This window comes from Neoarius graeffei, chromosome 9 (genome assembly GCF_027579695.1).
Source record: "Neoarius graeffei isolate fNeoGra1 chromosome 9, fNeoGra1.pri, whole genome shotgun sequence".
Classification (NCBI taxonomy): Eukaryota; Metazoa; Chordata; class Actinopteri; order Siluriformes; family Ariidae; genus Neoarius; species Neoarius graeffei.
In genome coordinates this window covers 39357313-39376038 of record NC_083577.1, presented here as the reverse complement: position 1 = coordinate 39376038, position 18726 = coordinate 39357313, and the positions used below count along the sequence as shown (strand labels likewise).

General features: G+C 45.0%; 1 protein-coding gene across 1 annotated transcript in view; it reads left to right on the top strand.

Moving 5' to 3' along the window:
* Window positions 1-18726, top strand: part of LOC132891662 (uncharacterized) — a 105223-nt gene that overhangs the window by 15396 nt on the left and 71101 nt on the right. The window contains exons 2-4 of the mRNA XM_060929460.1: window positions 8652-8724; window positions 10583-10715; window positions 10876-11099. Of these exons, the coding sequence (XP_060785443.1) occupies window positions 8652-8724; window positions 10583-10715; window positions 10876-11099 (430 nt within the window). The remainder of the gene's footprint in view (window positions 1-8651; window positions 8725-10582; window positions 10716-10875; window positions 11100-18726) is intronic.

The window sequence follows — 18726 nt, the reverse complement described above, 5'->3', positions numbered from 1 at the left end:
TGACCGTTACTCCCTGTCATCATTATCCATGGCAACCAGCATCACCACCTCCAGGCCCTCGTCAACTCAGGGGTGGACAGGAACCCGATCTGTTCCGCCACTGCCAAGTGTCTGGGAATCCCGCTACTCGCTCTCGACATCCCTCTCACTGTCCTGACACTCAATGGCACTGGCTTGACCACCATCACCCCCCTTACCGCCCTGCTCACCCTGAGGATTTCCAGTAACCACTCAGAAACCATCCAGCTTCACGTCATGAACGATCCCCATGTACCCATCGTCCTAGGATTACCATGGTTAATGCAGCACAACCCCCACCTAAACTGGGCTGACAACACCATCCTAGGCTGGAGCCATTCCTGCCTAGCTTCCTGTCTGAACGCTGCTCTGCATCCCACTAAACCACCGCAGCCTTCAGCCAGCAAGTTTCCCGACCTCTCTCATGTGCCTCTGGAATACCTGGACTTAAGACTTGTTTTCAGCAAGACCCAAGCAGTGTCCCTCCCTCCTCACAGACCCTATGACTGTGGAATCAACCTCCTACCCGGGACAGCGCCACCCAAAGGACGACTTTACTCTCTCCCATTGAAAGGCAAGCCATGGAAAAGTACATCTCCGAATCTTTGGCAGCTGGGATCATCCGCCCTTCCTCCTCCCCAGCAGGGGCGGGATTCTTCTTCATGGAAAAGAAGGACAAGTTGCTCCATCTCTGCATTGACTATCGAGGTTTCAATGCCATCACGGTCAAGAACCGCTACCCACTACTGCTCATGACCACGGCCTTTGAACTACTCCAGGGAGCCAAGGTATTTACCAAGCTAGATCTACGCAATGCATACCATCTCATCAGGATCAGGGAGGGGGACGAGTGGAAGACAGCCTTTAACATGACCACTGGTCACTACGAGTACCTCGTGATCCCTTTCGGCCTGACCAACGCGCCCGCAGTATTCCAGGCACTCGTTAATGATGTCTTAAGGGACTTCCTTAACATCTTCATTTCTGTGTACCTGGATGACATCCTGATCTTCTCCCACTCCCTGGAGGAACATCAGGGTCACGTCCGGCAGGTCCTCCAGTGCCTGCTAGAGAATAAGCTGTTTGTCAAGATGGAAAAGAGCAAATTTCACTGGAGCTCTGTCTCGTTTCTGGGATTCATCATCTCCCTGGTGAGGATCCAGATGGACCCCCTCAAGCTTGAGGCAGTCGCTGATTGGCCCACCCCATCCTCGCGACGAGAGCTCCAGTGTTTCCTGGGGTTCGCCAATTTCCACAGGCGCTTCATCTGTGACTTCAGCACAGTGGCCGGACCTCTCACGGCGTTGACCTCAATCAGGAGCCCATTCAAGTGGGGGGAGGAAGCAGAGAAAGCCTTCTCCATGCTCAAGCGTAAGTTCACCACAGCACCCAGTCTCACCATACCCGATCCGGCCAAACAGTTCATTGTGTAGGTCGACGCTTCTGAGCCAGGGGTTGGAGCTATTCTCTCCCAGAGGGCCAGTGATGACAAGGTCCACCCCTGCTCCTTTTTTCTTGCCGGCTGTCCCCTGCCGAACAAAACTACAGCATTGGCGACAGAGAACTGTTGGCCATCAAGTTAGCCTTGGAGGAGTGGAGGCACTGGCTTGAGGGGTTGGATCTCCCTTTCCTTGTTTGGATCGACCACAAAAATTTAGAATACCTCAAATCGGCCAAACGTCTCAATTCACGGCAAGCCTGATGGTCTTCTCCTGGTTCCGTTTCATGCTCTCCTACCGCCCAGGCTCCAAGAACGGCAAACCCAATGCCCTGTCCAGGATATTCTCTTCCCTCCAGGAGGAGTCTAGAATGCCCGAAACCATCCTCCCTCCATGCTGTCTGGTGGGGGCCGCCCTACTTGAGGTAGAGACATTAGTGCAGAAGGCCCTGGAGCAGGGCCCCGGAGAAGGTAACTCAAGCAACATACCACTTAACCATCTGTTTGTTCCCTGTTCTGTGCGAACCCAGGTGCTGCAGTGGGGTCATGGCTCCAAGTTGGCTTGTCACCCGGGAGCTGCTCGAACCCTGGCACTTATCCAACAGTGCTTCTGGTGGCCATCTATTAAGGAAGACATCCAGGAGTTCGTGGCAGCCTGCGACACATGTGCCCAGAACAAGACAGCCAATCGACCCCCTGCCGGCTTGCTAAGACCCCTCCCGACTCCTCATCAACCCTGGTCTCACATCGTCCTGGACTTCATCACAGGACTCCCCAGCTCAAGTGGCAACACATGCATCCTCAGTTATTGACCGTTTCTCCAAGTCAGTCCATTTCATCCCTCTGCCCAAGCTTCCCACAGCTAAAGAAACCGCCGAATTACTCATCCTCCACATTTTCCGCATACATGGACTTCCCACTGACATAGTCTCCGACCGGGGTCCTCAGTTCACTGCACAGTTCTGGAGGGCCTTCTGCAAACTCATTGGGGCCTTCTGTAGTCTCTCCTCAGGCTTCCATCCCCAAACCAACGGCCAGGCGGAACGGGCGAATCAAGATTTGGAGGTGGCACTCAGGTGCATGGTGTCCAGGGATGCCGGTTCTTGGAGTAAGTACTTACCTTGGGTCGAATATGCTCACAACACTCTCCCTTCATCTGCCACAGGTCTCTCGCCCTTCCAGTGCTCCCTAGGTTACCAACCACCACTCTTCCCCAACCAAGAGGAGGAGGTTGCCGTACCCTCAGCCCAGACCTTCATACACTGCTGCAGGAGGACATGGGCATTGGCCCGGAGAAGACTCATTCGCTCCGCCCTAGCATCCAAGAAGCAGGCCGACAAACACTGCTCTAAGGTGCTGACCTACCAGGTGGGGCAGTGAGTCATGCTTTCCACGTGCCACCTGCCACTCAGAACTGTCTCCCACAAGCTGGCTCCCAGATACCTAGGACTCTTCCTCATCAGCAAGGTAATCAACCTATGTTCCGTCAGACTGGCATTACCACTCACCATGCGATGCATTCACCCCACGTTCCATGTGTCACAGCTAAAACCTCTGGCTTCCAGTTCTTCACCGCTGCTTATATAAATACCGTTCTCAGACTCAGACTTTGCCAGAATGTCTTGTTTGTTTACCCTAGCTGTTTCTGTGCCTCTAATGCTTTTCATGGTTTTTCTCTCTAGCGTTTTGTTTTTTGTTCATGGTTTTTTGCACTAGCTTTTTCCTTGTTCATGGTTTTTTACATTAGTGTTTTTCTTGTCCTTGCCTGCCTCGTTTTTGTCAAGTTTTTGTCTCCTTTTTTACCTGGACTATTTTTGCTATTTGTTTTTTCATCCTGTTTGTTTACCTTTTTGCCATGCCCTTTCCTTGGATTAAACCCACCTTATTTATTGGATACTGTCTGTGTTGAGTTCTGATTCTGGATCCTAATTTCACCACATCTCCAGCACCCTTAACACATAATGCATTGTGATAAACAAGTGATGACATAGTTATGCTTGGGGGCTATTCTATACCGTGTGCTTGATTCGGTGAAATGAGAGACAGCTGTGAATCATCAGTACTCAGGTGAATTTGTGTGTTGTTGGGATCTGTAGTCTGTGTAACCAGGTTTGTAAGCTGTTTGGATACATGGGAAATGGAGTCCTTAGCGGACTCCGGTGCAGATGTAACAACAATCAGCAGTAGCTGTGTAGTGGGCTTTTAAAGTCTAGAAGCAGTAGCCGTACAAAGCATATTTTCTAAGAGTGTTCCAGTCCATTTAAGGCTATAAAAACCAACAAACAAACCCGTCTAGTCAATCTTACTATTAACTGGAGGTAATGAATGGAAAGCAAAACTGGGGTAATATGATTCCTCTTCTTTGCACTTGAATGCAACTCAGATGCAGAATTTTGAACTAGTTGTAGATGTGCAACAGATGACTGGCTGATCTCGCCATATTTTCACATTTTTTTCTTGCTCATGTGAAGAATGATATGGTTTGATTTTGGTGATTGTTCTGAGCTGAAGTTGCTTTTAACAACTTTTCAAATGTTAGCTCTTGAAATTTACCTGTTAAAAATTACTCCAGGGTTCAATCCCAAGTGGCACAACAGAAAAGTGTTTCTCTGTTGGTTGGAAAGTATGAGTTTGAATCCTGATGATGCTACTGTCATTTGTGGCTGGAAAAGCCTCTCCCCAATCAATCACAGTGACACTAGCTAATCATAGGCAACCAAGTTTTCAAGATGTTAAATGGCACTTGCAGCCTGTCTTCCATCCACCTATTGTCAAATGTGCGAGGGAGGCGGATGTATGTGCAGAAGTGTTTTATTGAACAAAGTGCGATCTATACATGAAGTGCATGAAACACACACAAAAGCAAACAGTCCAAATCAGCAGGCAAGGTCATGAATGAGAAAACAGGCAAAGGGTCAGTCAAGGTGCAAACAGTATGTCGTAGGCAAAATGAGGATGAGACCTAGAATCGGGAACAGGAGTTGAGAAACCAGGAAAACTACAAACACGAGAAACAAGGCTCGGTAATGCGCAATGAACATGGTGTATACTTTGCATCGTCCTTGCATCAGTGCAGTCCTTAAATAGCCCAACACTTAGTTTATTAATTGAGGACAGGTGCGCCTTGTTCACGGCGTGCGTGCTGGAGCTCACTTGGCGTGTGTGCGCCTTTTGGTGCACATGCCACAGCGTGCAGGACTGACAGAACCCCCTCCCAAGGAGCTCCCTCTGGGAGTGAAAATCCATCATACGGGGCCCCGGTGGGGGTTCAGGCTCAGGCTCTGGACATGACTTGGGTTCTTGGCTAAGAGTAGGCTTGATTGTGAGACTTGACGTGGACTCTGGACTGGACTCGGGCTCTGAGGATGACTCTGGACTGGGTTAGAGCTCTGAAGGTGACTCTGGACCGGGCTCGAGCTCTGAGGGTGACTCTGGACTGGGCTCGGGCTCTGGAGATGACTTTGGACTGGACTCAAGCACTGACAATGACTCTGGACTGGGCTCGAGCTCTAAAGGTGACACTGGACTGGGCTTGAGCTCTGAAGGTGGCTCAAGCTCTGGACTTGGCTCAGACTGTGGACTTGGCTCAGACTATGGACAGGCGCTGGCTCTGGAGTAGACTCGGACACTGGCTCCTGCACTGGCTCTGGAATAGACTCGGACGCTGGCTCCGGCACTGGAGTAGACTCGGATGCTGGCTCCGGTGTAGACATGGACACTGGCTCCAGCACTGGCTCGGGAGCAGACACTGGCTCCGCCTCTGGCTTGGGAGCAGACACTGGTGCTAACTCTGCCGCGGGCTCTGGCATGACAACAGACACTGGCTCCACCTCTGGCTTGGGAGCAGGCGCTGACTCTGGTTCCGCCTCTGGCTTGGGAGCAGGCGCTGACTCTGGCTCCACCTCTGGCTCGGGAGCAGGTGCTGGCACGGGAACAGGTGCTGGCACAGGAACAAGAACAGGTGCTGGCATGGGAACAGGAACAGGTGCTGGCTCTGGCTGAGAAACCAGCTCAAAAGAGACAGCCTCCTCTGCTGTCTCTACTCCAGTCACTAGGGAGAACTCTGGAGCAACGACCTCCTCAGCTGGGTCAGCCTCTGGCATGATTGCCCCTCCCCAAAAATTTTCATGGGGTTCCTCCCTTACTAAGGATTCAAAAATAAGCTTTAGCATGGCAAAGAAAGTCTGAGAGTTTCGAAGGCATGGGTGTTTAACCCGAATCTGATAGTCCACCCATCTACATGCTCATCCAGCAATGAATGCCAGTACAAAGCTTACCCAGATGGGTTCGGGTGGCTTGGGCTCTTGGAGGTTCTCGTAGAAGAGATCACACTGCAGCTTGAATCCCATTGGGTGATATATCCCATAGTAGACTGCCGGGGGACTCCAGTCAGTCTTCAGACGAAAATATGAGGTGAGTGGCAGGGGCAGGGAAACCTGGAAGTGGCGTGGGATCACATATTGAAACACTTCCGCTACATCCATTTTGGGAGAAGTATTCTGTCAAATGCGTGAGGGAGGCGGATGTATGTGCAGAAGTGTTTTATTGAACAAAGTGCGATCTATACATAAAGTGCATGAAACACACACAAAAGCAAACAGTCCAAATCAGCAGGCAAGGTCATGCATGAGCAGTGGTGTGCACAGACATTTTGGGGGGCAAGTGCTCTGGAGGGGAAAAAAGGGCACTTTTTTGCGCATGTGGAACACCTTATTATAAGTCTGAGATTTAACCCTCCTCTTGTGTTCATAATCATATCAAGGTTTTGGGTATTTTTCTGTAGTTCCATCTTTAAAAAGTCTGATAAAGTCTGAAAGTCTGATCTTCCCATCACTGACTTGAGTCTCAAGACTGTGTTTATTCACAGATTTCCGTGAGATCATCTTAAAATTTGTAACGAAATATACACACTCAATGGGCTCAACGGAGCTCTCCTTTATTTGCATAACGGCGTGCATACTAGCATAACGTGATATTCTTAATCGTGTTATAAAAACAGGTCGGAATTGATGGAGAGTGGGGTTGCCTCAATGGTTTAGGTTACATTTAAAATGTTGTTCAGTTTGTTTCTCCATATGGAAAGGGAGCAAATAAGTTGGCAAAGGCTGCCATGTGCAGTTGTTTCTGTATGCGACGGGCTACTTCACGACAAAATAATTACAGCTTGGGCTTAGAGGGCAAACAATACATTTTCACTCGATTCATGTGTTACCTGGCTGGTGGGGCAGGGGAAGAGCTGACTGACTGCCCGATGTGTTGTCTGCGCTACGACAAGGCCGTGGCTTCCAGGACGCTATGCTGCTGCAACCTCACATTGAATGCACTGCACGCTTGTTCACGTGACCGAGCAAGAGAGACAGAGGTCTGGTGTGTGTGCGGAGGGGGCACACATCGGGACATTATTTTCACACACGCTTTTAATGCTGCGGCTTTTCTAAAAGATCATGTCGACATTGGCCTCAGTAAACTGTAAAAAAAAAAAAAAAATTCAAAAGGGCACTTTTTTGGACAGAGGGCAGAGGGGCAGGTGCTTGAGCACCACCTCGTGTCTATCTGTGCACGCCACTGTGCATGAGAAAACAGGCGAAGGGTCAATTGAGGTGCAAACAGTATGTCGTAGGCAAAACGAGGACGAGAACTAGAATCGGGAACGAGAGTCGAGAAACCAGGAAAACCACAAACATGGGAAACAAGGCTCGGTAATGCGCACTGAATGTGGCGTATACTTCGCATTGTCCTTGCATTAGCACAGTGCTTAAATAGCTCAACACTTAGTTCATTAATTGAAAACAGGTGCGCCTTGTTGTCTCAACATGCTTTTGCTCGCATTTCAGTCTTTTTTTTTTTTAAAGCAACTATAGTGGATCGAAACTCCATACTTCAGAGAATATGGTAATACAGCGACCTGATTTTTGGTGGCTTTTGTGATCATACGATATCCATACGTACGTACAAACAATGTTTGTGTAGCACCACAGGGAACCCAATTGGAAAGTGCAAGGCAGTGTATTTCATAAACACTTGACCAGCAGACAACGAAATTTGTATCTTTTTTTATTTATTTTTTTTACGTAAGATAGATGGGTTTTTATCCAGCGCTTATTTTTAATTTGCTTTTTAAAAAATGTGGGATTATTTCCAAATACGTTTTATGGAAAATATTCAAGACATTTTAAGATAAAACTAGTTAAAACAGTTTTATTAGTCCACTAGCTTGTTGGATAATTGACAGTTGTTACCAGACAATTGTTTGACATCAAGCTGGAAATATCAAGGTTGCAGCTCTAAACCTCGGTGCTCAGACACTGCATTCAGTCGAGGAGTATTTTTTCCAGGAGGTTTTTTTCCTGAAGCTTTTTATCCGGTGCCAAAAAAAAGAAATAAATATGTATTCATAACTGCGATGCGTTTCTCCATTATTGGTCTCACTGTCACAAGACAATGCAGAAATTTATTCATGCAAAATACACGACTCTACACAATTCAGTGTTTCATGCTATAACATTATTCTATTCAGGCTGATTTTGTGCCCTTGCATATATTTTGCTCAAACCCTCATCAAGAGCTCCACTTTTAGGAAGTGCCTTAATATATATAATGTTCTTCTCAAAACAGTGTGAGGCTTTACAAAAGACATACTCATCTCATTATCTCTAGCCACTTTATCCTGTTCTACAGGGTCGCAGGCAAGCTGGAGCCTATCCCAGCTGACTACAGGCGAGCTACACTCTGGACAAGTCACCAGGTCATCACAGGGCTGACACATAGACAACCATTTACACCTATGGTCAATTTAGAGTCATCAGTTAACCTAACCTGCATGTCTTTGGACTGTGGGGGAAACCGGAGCACCCGGAGGAAACCCACGCGAACAACATGCAAACTCCGCACAGAAAGGCCCTTGCCGGCCACGGGGCTCAAACACGGACCTTCTTGCTGTGAGGCGACAGCGCTAACCACTACACCACCGTGCCGCCCCTCGAAAGACATACTGTTTTATTTAACTATAAATGAATCTTGAAAAATTATTCCTCCTTCAGAATGTGATAATATCCATAGCTGTGTGCTATTAAATGTCATTTAATGGCAGTGTAAATCTGGAAAACTGAGCTAGTATTGGAATATTTATAGATCTTTTAGAACAGCATTATGTGTCAAAGTACTTAATTATAATATTGTGTTTTCCTCCGTAAAGATTAATCCACGGTATCTGCACGCAAACTCTACTAGCCACACCTGGCCCTTCAGTGCCATAGCAGAACTGATTGGTGAGTCAAAACTGCTTCTTTATTATTTTCTTTTTTCCTTCATCCAACTCGTTATTGGACCATTTTTCATAAACAGTTGAAACCTTCTATATTCTGAACTATAGGCAATAATCTGTTTGCTTGACAAGGGCAGTACTAGAGATTAACCCTTAGGAATCACACACCTCCTACACATAGCCCTGAGACATCTGGACACTAGGAAGGGAAATTATGTGAAAATGCTGTTTTTTGACTATAATTCTGCATTCAACTCTATAATTTCCTCCAAACTCACCACCATTTTGGAGGACCTGGGACTTACTGTAGCCTGTCCCTGTGTAAGTGGATCTCCAAGTTCCTGATGGAAACCACAAGCAGAATGGGTGTGTAAACATGTCTCAACCTTCCTCACCCTCAGCACTGGAGTCCCCAGGATTGTGTCCTGAGCCTCCTGCTGTACTCATTGTTCAATTGTGACTGTGTGGCCACTTCCAACTCTACCAAAATTGTCAAGTTTGCTGATGACACTATTGTGGTAGGCCTGATCTCTGATAATGATGAGGAAGCTGACTTAGAAGAAATTAAATGCCTGGAGAATTGGTGCCAGGAGAACAACCTTGCCTTGAATGTCAGCAAGACAAAGGAGTTGATAGTGGACTTCAGCATGAAGCAGGAGAGGAGCTACCAGCCCCTTAGGATCAATGGGACTCCAGTGGAGAGAGTGTACAGTTTCTAGTACCTAGTCTTCACGTCATGCGAGATCTGTCCTGGTCCTGTCATATTAACACCCTGGTGAAGAAGGCCCATCAGTGTCTTTACCACATTCAATGTTTAAGAGACTTTAAAGGCACTAAGGAACTTCTACAGTTGCACCATTGAGAGCATCCCAACAGGAAGCATCACAGCCTGGTTTGGGAACAGCACCAAGCAGGATGGGTGAACTCTGCAGAGGATGGGGTGATCAGCTGAGCACTCCATCCACAATGTCCGGCAGTCTACCTACAGCAAGTGGTGCTGGAAAATGGCTAGGAAGATAGTAAAGGCCATCAGAACAATGGACTATTCTCTCTGTTATGGTCAGGGATGTGCTTCTGCTCCGTGAAGACCAACACAGAGGGAATGAGGAGGAGTTTCTTCCCACAGGCCATTCAGGTTCTCAACCAGGAAAACACCTAGGATTAGACCTTAGATGTGTTTGCACAACACCCACACTCTCTGTATCCCTGTTAGTATACTTATATTACCCCATATGTTTTAAAGAAACTCTAATCAGGAGAAGCCATAGCCTAATGGTTAGAGATGCAGCTTTAGGATCAAAAGGTTGCCAGTTTGATTCCCTGGACCAGCAGGAATAGCTGAAGTGCTCTTGAGCAGGTAACTGCTCCCCAGGCTGCTCTGGGTATGTTGTATTTTGCTCTGGATAAGAGTGTCTACTAAATGCCATTAATGTAATATAATCAGTAAACTCTAATCAGGGTGGACAGTGCATTTGCTTTTAATACATTTATCAGACCAGTAGCTGTAGCTCTTGTTTTAAATACCTGTTTTTTTTTTCCACACCTACCCAAAACAACCCAACCTTAGCTTCCTCCCTAAAGTAGTTTTGCCACCTCACAGCAGTCTCTCTCTCTCTCTCTCTCTCTCTCTCTCTGTGTGTGTGTGTGTGTGTGTGTGTGTGTGGTTTGTTCCATGGTATATTCCTGCTCTCACTCCGTTTTCCCAGGAAGGGCTAGCTCCCACTATTCTGACCAGAATAAAGACATTACTGAAGATGAAATTAATTTTTTTTTCAAGGTTAACTTAGGTTTATGATTTTTAGAGCTGGCTAAGAACATAAACTCTCCTGAGAACACAAACTGTGTTTCCCCCCCATTGACAGACAATGCTTATGACCTAGATGTCAGTGCAAAAAAAATCTGGATTAATAAAACAGAGGTCAAAGGTCTGGACTGCCTCACCTTCATGGACAATGGAAAAGGCATGGACTATGACAAGATGCACAAAATGCTCAGGTAGGAGTGTGCTCATGAAGACTGCCTTAGCCTTCAGACTGCAATTACATCATCCAGCAATTCACTTTAACTATGGAGACTGGATACTAACTGTAAACAGTATACTGTTTCTCTTTTTACTGACTCTCTCTCTCTCTCTCTCTCTCTCTCTCTCTCTCAGTTTTGGCTTCAATGATAAGCAGAAAGTAAGCAGCCATGTCCCAGTGGGCCTTTATGGTAATGGTTTTAAGTCGGGCTCCATGCGCTTGGGGAAGGATGCCATCGTGTTCTCAAAGAATGCTGACACCATGTGTGTGGGTCTACTGTCACAGACGTACCTCGAGGAGATAGGAGCACAGAATATTATGGTGCCTATTGTCATGTTTACCAGCACAAAACAGACTAATATCCTTTACCTAGAAACAGATGGATCAATTTCATATGAATGTTGGATAGAAATATTGAATATAAAATTTGCATTGCAGGAGCATTTATAACTGCAAGAGGTAACATGGTTAAAAAAAAAAAAACATTAAACCAGTTATAGCCAACCACCTAACCACTTAAACTGTGAAATTGTTCTTCAGTTTATTGATTTTATATTTTTAGCATATTACACAGTAATTACTATAAATTATTAGTTGTATGAGTAAAAGTAATATGAAATATATGTAGTTATGAGGGTGAGGAATGTGCTGCATGTACTGGACCTGCCAGTGGGATGGGAGTTTAAGGGCATAAAGGTAGTGTAGGGATGGCTGTCATGCCCGTAACCATGGTAACCCTTTCACAGTACAGTTTGAACACACCAATCTCTGTACTCGATGCCATGTTCTATCTCCGCCCCTTCCTCTGACTCCCTGTAATGGTATTGGATACGGAGGATACCGGCTACCAAGTACAGTGACGTCACGACTGCTTTAAACCAGCGGCGGAATTCTGTCTCCCTGGCGGCCCTCTAGCTGGAAACATTCAGTAGTGGTACCTATAGCTAAACCAGGTAAGGATAAAGCAGAGGTCAAAAGCTATAGGCCTATAGCACTAACATCTAATCTTTGTAAGTTGATGGAAAGGATGATAACTAAGAGGTTTGTATACGAGATTGAAAAAAGAAGTCTTTTCTCTCCACATCAAAGTGGTTTTAGAAATGGCCGTACTACTATGGATCCAATAATCTGCCTAGAAAATGAAATTAGGAAAGCTCAAGCAAATAAGGAGTCAGTCTTGGCAACATTCTTTGATATTGAAAAATCATATGATATGCTCTGGAAAGAGGGTCTTTTACTTAAATTGAATAAAATGGGAATAGAAGGCAAAATGTTCAATTGGATTAGAGATTTTTAAGGAATAGAACCATAGAGGTAAGAGTTGGAGTGAGCCATTCAAATATCTACGCTATAGAAAATGGTACCCCACAGGGTAGCGTCTGCAGCCCAATTCTATTTAATATAATGATTAATGATGTCTTTAACAATATTGACTCCAGAATCAGTAGAGCACTTTATGCAGATGATGGAGCACTGTGGGTGAGAGGCCGAAATTCTGATAGTCTAAGGCCAAGTTTACATTAGACCGTATCTGTCTCGTTTTCTTCGCGGATGCACTGTCCGTTTACATTAAAACACCTGGAAACGCCGGGAAACGGGAATCCGCCAGGGTCCACGTATTCAATCCAGATCGTGTCTGGTCCGGTGCTGTGTAAACATTGAGAATACGCGGATACGCTGTGCTGAGCTCTAGCTGGCGTCGTCATTGGACAACGTCACTGTGACATCCACCTTCCTGATTCGCTGGCGTTGGTCATGTGACGTGACTGCTGAAAAACGGCACGGACTTCCGCCTTGTATCACCTTTCATTAAAGAGTATAAAAGTATGAAAATACTGCAAATACTGATGCAAATACTGCCCATTGTGTAGTTATGATTGTCTTTAGGCTTGCCATCCTTCCACTTGCAAGTCGTAAGTGACGCGCATGCCCAATATGCACTGGGATCACACACACAGCGGCTCAGTCCCGAATCACTGCTCGTGCGCTTCACTCGCGCGCTCTGTGAGCTGCGCAGGGCCGGAGTGCGCACCCTCCAGAGGGCACTCGCTGTTCAGGGCGGAGTGATTTGGAGCGCAGGATGCCTGCGGAGCCGAGCGTATCCATGTATTGGCGTCGCTGTGTGCACGCGAATCGTGTATTGGCATTGCTGTGTGCACGCGAATCGTTTTAAAAACGTTAATCTGATGATCCGCTGATACGGTCTAATGTAAACCCCACCTAAGGAACAGAATGCAAATAGCTATAAACGAGGTTGAAAGATGGTCACATGAGTGGGGGTTTCATTTATCTGTTGAAAAGACACAAGTTATATGTTTCTCAAAAAAAAAGGGTTAACCCTACAGTGGAACTCAGGTTGTATGGGCAGCCACTCAAGCAAACGGATAATTTAAGATACCTTGGTGTATGGTTCGATATCAAACTTTCTTTTAAAAATCATATTCAAAAGGTTATAGACAAATGTAAAAAGGGAATTAATATTCTGAAATGCTTAGCAGGGAATGACTGGGGGGCATCAAGCACATCCTTGAAAAGAATTTATAGTGCCCTAATCTGACCAGTATTGGATTATGGATGTATAGCATATAATTCAGCAGCCAAGACTTCCTCGTTAGAGCTAAACAAGATACAAGCCAAAGCCCTCCGTATATGCTGTGGTGCCTTCAGGACCTCTCCAGTCCCAGCACTTCAGCTGGAAGCAGGGGAGATGCCACTGGACCTCAGGCGACTGAAATTATCAGTATCATATTGGCTAAACCTACAGGGTCATGAAAATAATCACCCAACCAAACAGGTACTAAGGGAATGCTGGGAGTATGGTCGACCCGTACGCAGCTTTGGGTGGGATGGTAATCAGCAGGCAGATCAATTGGGGATCAGTGATATTCCTCTTTGCAAAACAATTACAAGGTCAATCATTCCCCCTTGGTTATTTTATTTCCCTATTGTAAATTTGGAAACTAAGGAGATTGCAAAATCCAGAGGTTTTTGCCAGAATGTACAGCAGTATTTAGAAGTAATGTATGATGACACGACACAGATATATCAAATCAAATCAAGTTTATTTGTACAGCGCTTTTAACAATAAACATTGTCGCAAAGCAGCTTTACAGAATTTGAACGACTTAAAACATGAGCTAATTTTATCCCTAATCTATCCCCAATGAGCAAGCTTGTGGCGACGGTGGCAAGGAAAAACTCCCTCAGACGACATGAGGAAGAAACCTCGAGAGGAACCAGACTCAAAAGGGAACCCATCCTCATTTGGGCAACAACAGACAGCCTGACTATAATATTAACAGTTTTAACAGGTATAACCCTCAACTGTCCTCATGGGGCCGTCCTTCACAGGAATGGGGCGATAAAACTCCGACCAGACACAGGGCACCAGGATGGATCAAGCAGGTCCGAGGGGCAGAAGAGGGCATCTCAATCCCAGGATCAACATGTAACTCAGAGGGACAGATGGGGGGGGAAGAGAGAGAGAGAAAGAAAACACGTTGTTAGGTATGCCCTAAAAATGACAAGTATTAAATCTGTGTGGTAGGCTCGCAGAGACGAGAGTCTTTACATCAGGCACAACACACAATGGCATGTTAATATGGTAAAAAATATATCATGACCTGCTCTGGCTGGATGCTTGATTGGGTGATGGGAGCACACTCCTCAGCAATGATGAGATGCAGATGGGACCCTTAGGGCTGGCCAAGACAATTCAGTTACATTTCACCGGGTCTGGGACATGCGACAGAATGTCTGACGGCCGATTCCCTGCAGGCTACGATAGCCAGTCGAGGTCCCCACCGTCTCCACCAAAAGATTTCCTGTTGACTCCATGTAACTCAGAGGGACAGATTTGGGGTGGGGGGGAGAGAAAGAAAACACAGGTGGTTAGGTATGCCCAATGTCACCTGAATAAGTAGGAACAGTATACATATTGCACCGAGTACAAGCAGGGACTCCGGCAACTAACTATGACAGCATAACTAAAAGGAGAGAGCCAGAAGGTAACACAGGCATGAGGGAGCCCCGGGACATAAAGCAGCCAGCCACTACACCGTCAACAAACTTGAGTGAGCAAGCGAGTGGGGACTGACAGCATCCATACATCCCAGTTTACCAAAACACTCTATGTCTGAGGACCCTCCAGATCTACTCCTTTACCTCATAAACACCATTAACAAAAGGCTTGACTAAACAGATATGTTTTCAGCCTAGACTTAAATGCTGAGACTGTGTCTGATTCCCGAACATTACTTGGAAGGCTGTTCCATAACAGTGGGGCTTTATAAGAAAAGGCTCTGCCCCCTGATGTAGCCTTCACTATACGAGGTACCAGCAGATAGCCTGCACCTTTTGATCTAAGTAGGCGTGGCGGGTCATAGAGGAGCAGAAGTTCACTCAGGTACTGTGGTGCGAGACCATTTAGTGCTTTAAAGGTCAATAGTAGTATTTTATAATCAATACGAAATTTGATTGGGAGCCAGTGCAGTGTGGATAAGACAGGCGTGATGTGGTCATATTTTCTAGTTCTAGTAAGGACTCTGGCTGCGGCATTTTGAACTAACTGGAGCTTGTTTATGCACTTATTGGAACATCCAGACAGTAAGGCATTACAATAATCCAACCTGGAGGTAACGAAAGCATGGACTAGTTTTTCTGCATCATGCAATGACATTAAATTTCTTATCTTTGCAATATTTCTGAGATGAAAGAAAGCTATCCGGGTGATGTTATCAATGTGAGTTTCGAATGAAAGACTGGGGTCAATAATCACTCCGAGGTCTTTTACTGCTGCACGTGAAGAAACAGAAAGGCCATCCAGAGTTACTGTGTAATCAGAAAACTTACTTCTAGCTGTATGTGGTCCTAGCACAAGTACTTCAGTCTTGTCAGAGTTAAGCAGAAGGAAATTTATAAGCATCCAGTGTCTAATGTCCTTAACACATTCCTCAATTTTATTAAGCTGGTGTCTCTCATCAGGTTTTGCAGAGACATACAACTGTGTGTCATCAGCATAACAGTGGAAACTAATACAATGTTTATGAATAATATCGCCCAGAGGTAACATATATAGAGAAAAAAGCAGTGGACCCAAGACAGAACCTTGTGGAACACCAAACTTTACCTCGGTACGTCTAGAAATATCACCATTTATATCAACATACTGATAATGATCAGTTAGATAAGACCTGAGCCAGGAGAGGGCCATTCCCTTAACTCCCACAACATTTTCTAGTCTATCCAGAAGAATGGAATGATCAATGGTATCAAATGCTGCACTAAGGTCAAGCAACACAAGTAGCGAGACACAGCCCTGATCAGACGCCAACAGTAGGTCGTTTACTACTTTAACCAGTGTTGTCTCTGTGCTATGATGAGGTCTAAATCCTGACTGATACATTTCATGGATGTTATTCCTATGTAAATATGAGCATAACTGCTGTGCCACAGCTTTTTCAAGGATCTTGGAGATAAAGGGGAGGTTTGATATTGGCCGATAATTGGACAGCTGACAGGGATCAAGGTCAGGTTTTTTAATCAGGGGTTTGATAACTGCTAGTTTAAAGGATTTGGGTACATAGCCAATCATAAGAGAAGAATTTATTATTTTTAGAAGCGGTTCAATTACTCCAGGCATTATCTGTTTGAATAGATGTGTCGGTAAGGGATCTAGTACGCAAGTTGAGGCTTTTGATGTAGAGATTAATGAAAGTAATTCAGTTTCTTTTAGGGGAGTAAAACATTCTAACTGATGATCTGATACAGTTATATTGTTAACTACAAGGTCACTTTCATTGTCTAACCTTAAATTAGTAGTTTGAATTTTTTGTCGGATATTCTCAATTTTGTCATTAAAAAAATTCATGAAGTCGTTGCTACTACATACTGCAGGTGTGCATGTGTTGATAGTGGACTTATTCCTGGTTAATTTTGCTACAGTATTAAATAGGAATCTAGGATTATTTTTGTTATCTTCTATTAGGGAGGAGAAATATGTTGATCTCGCAGCACTAAGAGCTTTTCTATACTTCAGGAAGCTCTCCTTCCAAGCTAATTTGAACACTACCAATTTTGTTTGACGCCATTTACGTTCCAATTTTCGAGTGGTCTGTTTTAATGTGCGAGTGTCATCATTATACCAGGGTGCTAATTTTTTGTCTCTGACCATTTTCCTTTTTAGAGGAGCTACATTATCTAAAGTATGGCGGAATGTCGACTCTAAGCATTCAGTTGCCTGATCAAGTTCTGCAGGGGCTGACAGTGACCCAATCAAAGTTGACAGCTCTGGGAGATCATTTATAAAGCTCTGTGCAGTAGTTGACGTGAAAGTACGTTTAATACAGTAGCGTGGTGAGGTGCATATATTATTACTCAGACATATTTTGAATGAGATGAGACAATGATCTGAGATAACTTCAGACTGTGGAAGTATGACTATATTGTCTACGTTTAATCTGAATGTTAGTATTAGATCAAGGGTGTGACCACTATTATGGGTCGGTCCTATGACATTCTGCTTAATCCCGACTGAATCTAAGATGGACACAAACGCTGTTTTTAAAGGGTCTTCTGGGTTATCGAAGTGAATATTAAAATCTCCGACAACTAAAGCTTTGTCTAAGGAAATAACCAAATCTGAGATAAAATCTGCAAATTCAGAAAGAAACTCAGAATATGGCCCCGGGGGCCTGTAAATAATAAGCAATGGAATTAACTGGGTAGACTTATTTTTCGAGGCTACATACATTATATGAGTATGAAGAACTTCAAATGTATTAAATTTATAACCAGGTTTGTGTGTTACACCTAGATAATCGTTATAAATAACTGCGACGCCTCCTCCTCTGCCAGTTAGACGAGGCTGGTGTATATAACTGTATCCAGGAGGACTCGCTTCATTTAATGCTATATATTCATTTGGCTTAATCCATGTTTCTGTTAAACACAGTACATTAAACTCCTGATCAGTAATGAGTTCATTAACCATTAGCGCTTTAGATGTAAGAGATCTAATATTTAATAGCCCCACCTTTAGATCAAAGGTGCTGGCAGCAGCTGTACAGTCAGTCTGATCTAATTTTATATTGATAAGGTTACTAAAACAAACTCTCTGAAAATTTCTACCTTTTTGTTGAGCTCGGGGAACAGACACAGTCTCGATGTAGTGGGCCCTGAGTGACGACTCTGTGCAGCTAGCAGACAGTCGGTTTAGCCTGTTCGTCTGCTCCCTGGCCTTGGCTCTGGATTGTCAGAAATTAACTAGGCCTGTTCTGAGACTATGACCTATGCTGCAGGAAATGAGAGCAGCACCTTCCCGAGTGGGATGGATACCGTCCCGCCCTAACAGGCCAGCAGTGCCCTCAAAATTAGCCCAATTATCTATAAAGCCCACACTGTTTTCAGAGCACCACCTGGACAGCCAGCAGTTCAGCGACCATAACCTGCTGTAAGCTACATCGCCACGCCGCATTGGGATGGGGCCAGAGCATACTACAGCATCGGACATCGCCTTCGCTAATTTAAACACCTCTACAAAGTTACTCTTAGTAACCTCAGACTGACGAAGGCGTATATCATTAGCTCCTGCATGGATAACTATCTTTGAGAACCTGTGCTTGCCTAGGACCCTAAGATTACCTGCTATGTCCGGCGCCCTGGCTCCCGGTATACTATATATATATATATATATATATATATATATATATATATATATACCGGTATATATACAGATGCTTCTAAAGACAAAACTGGTAAGACAGGAGCAGCAGTATTCATCCCCAGCTACAATATAAGTATTGAGAAAAGGACGTCAGATCACTTGTCAATCTTTTCAGCAGAAATGATGGCTATTATATTGGCCCTGCAGTGGGTGGAGGAGGTGAAGCCTAGTAAAGCAGTTATTTGCTCAGATTCTATGTCTTCCTTAAATAGTATCCAGAGTGGAAAATCTACATGCTGACAAGATCTCTTAGATGAAATTA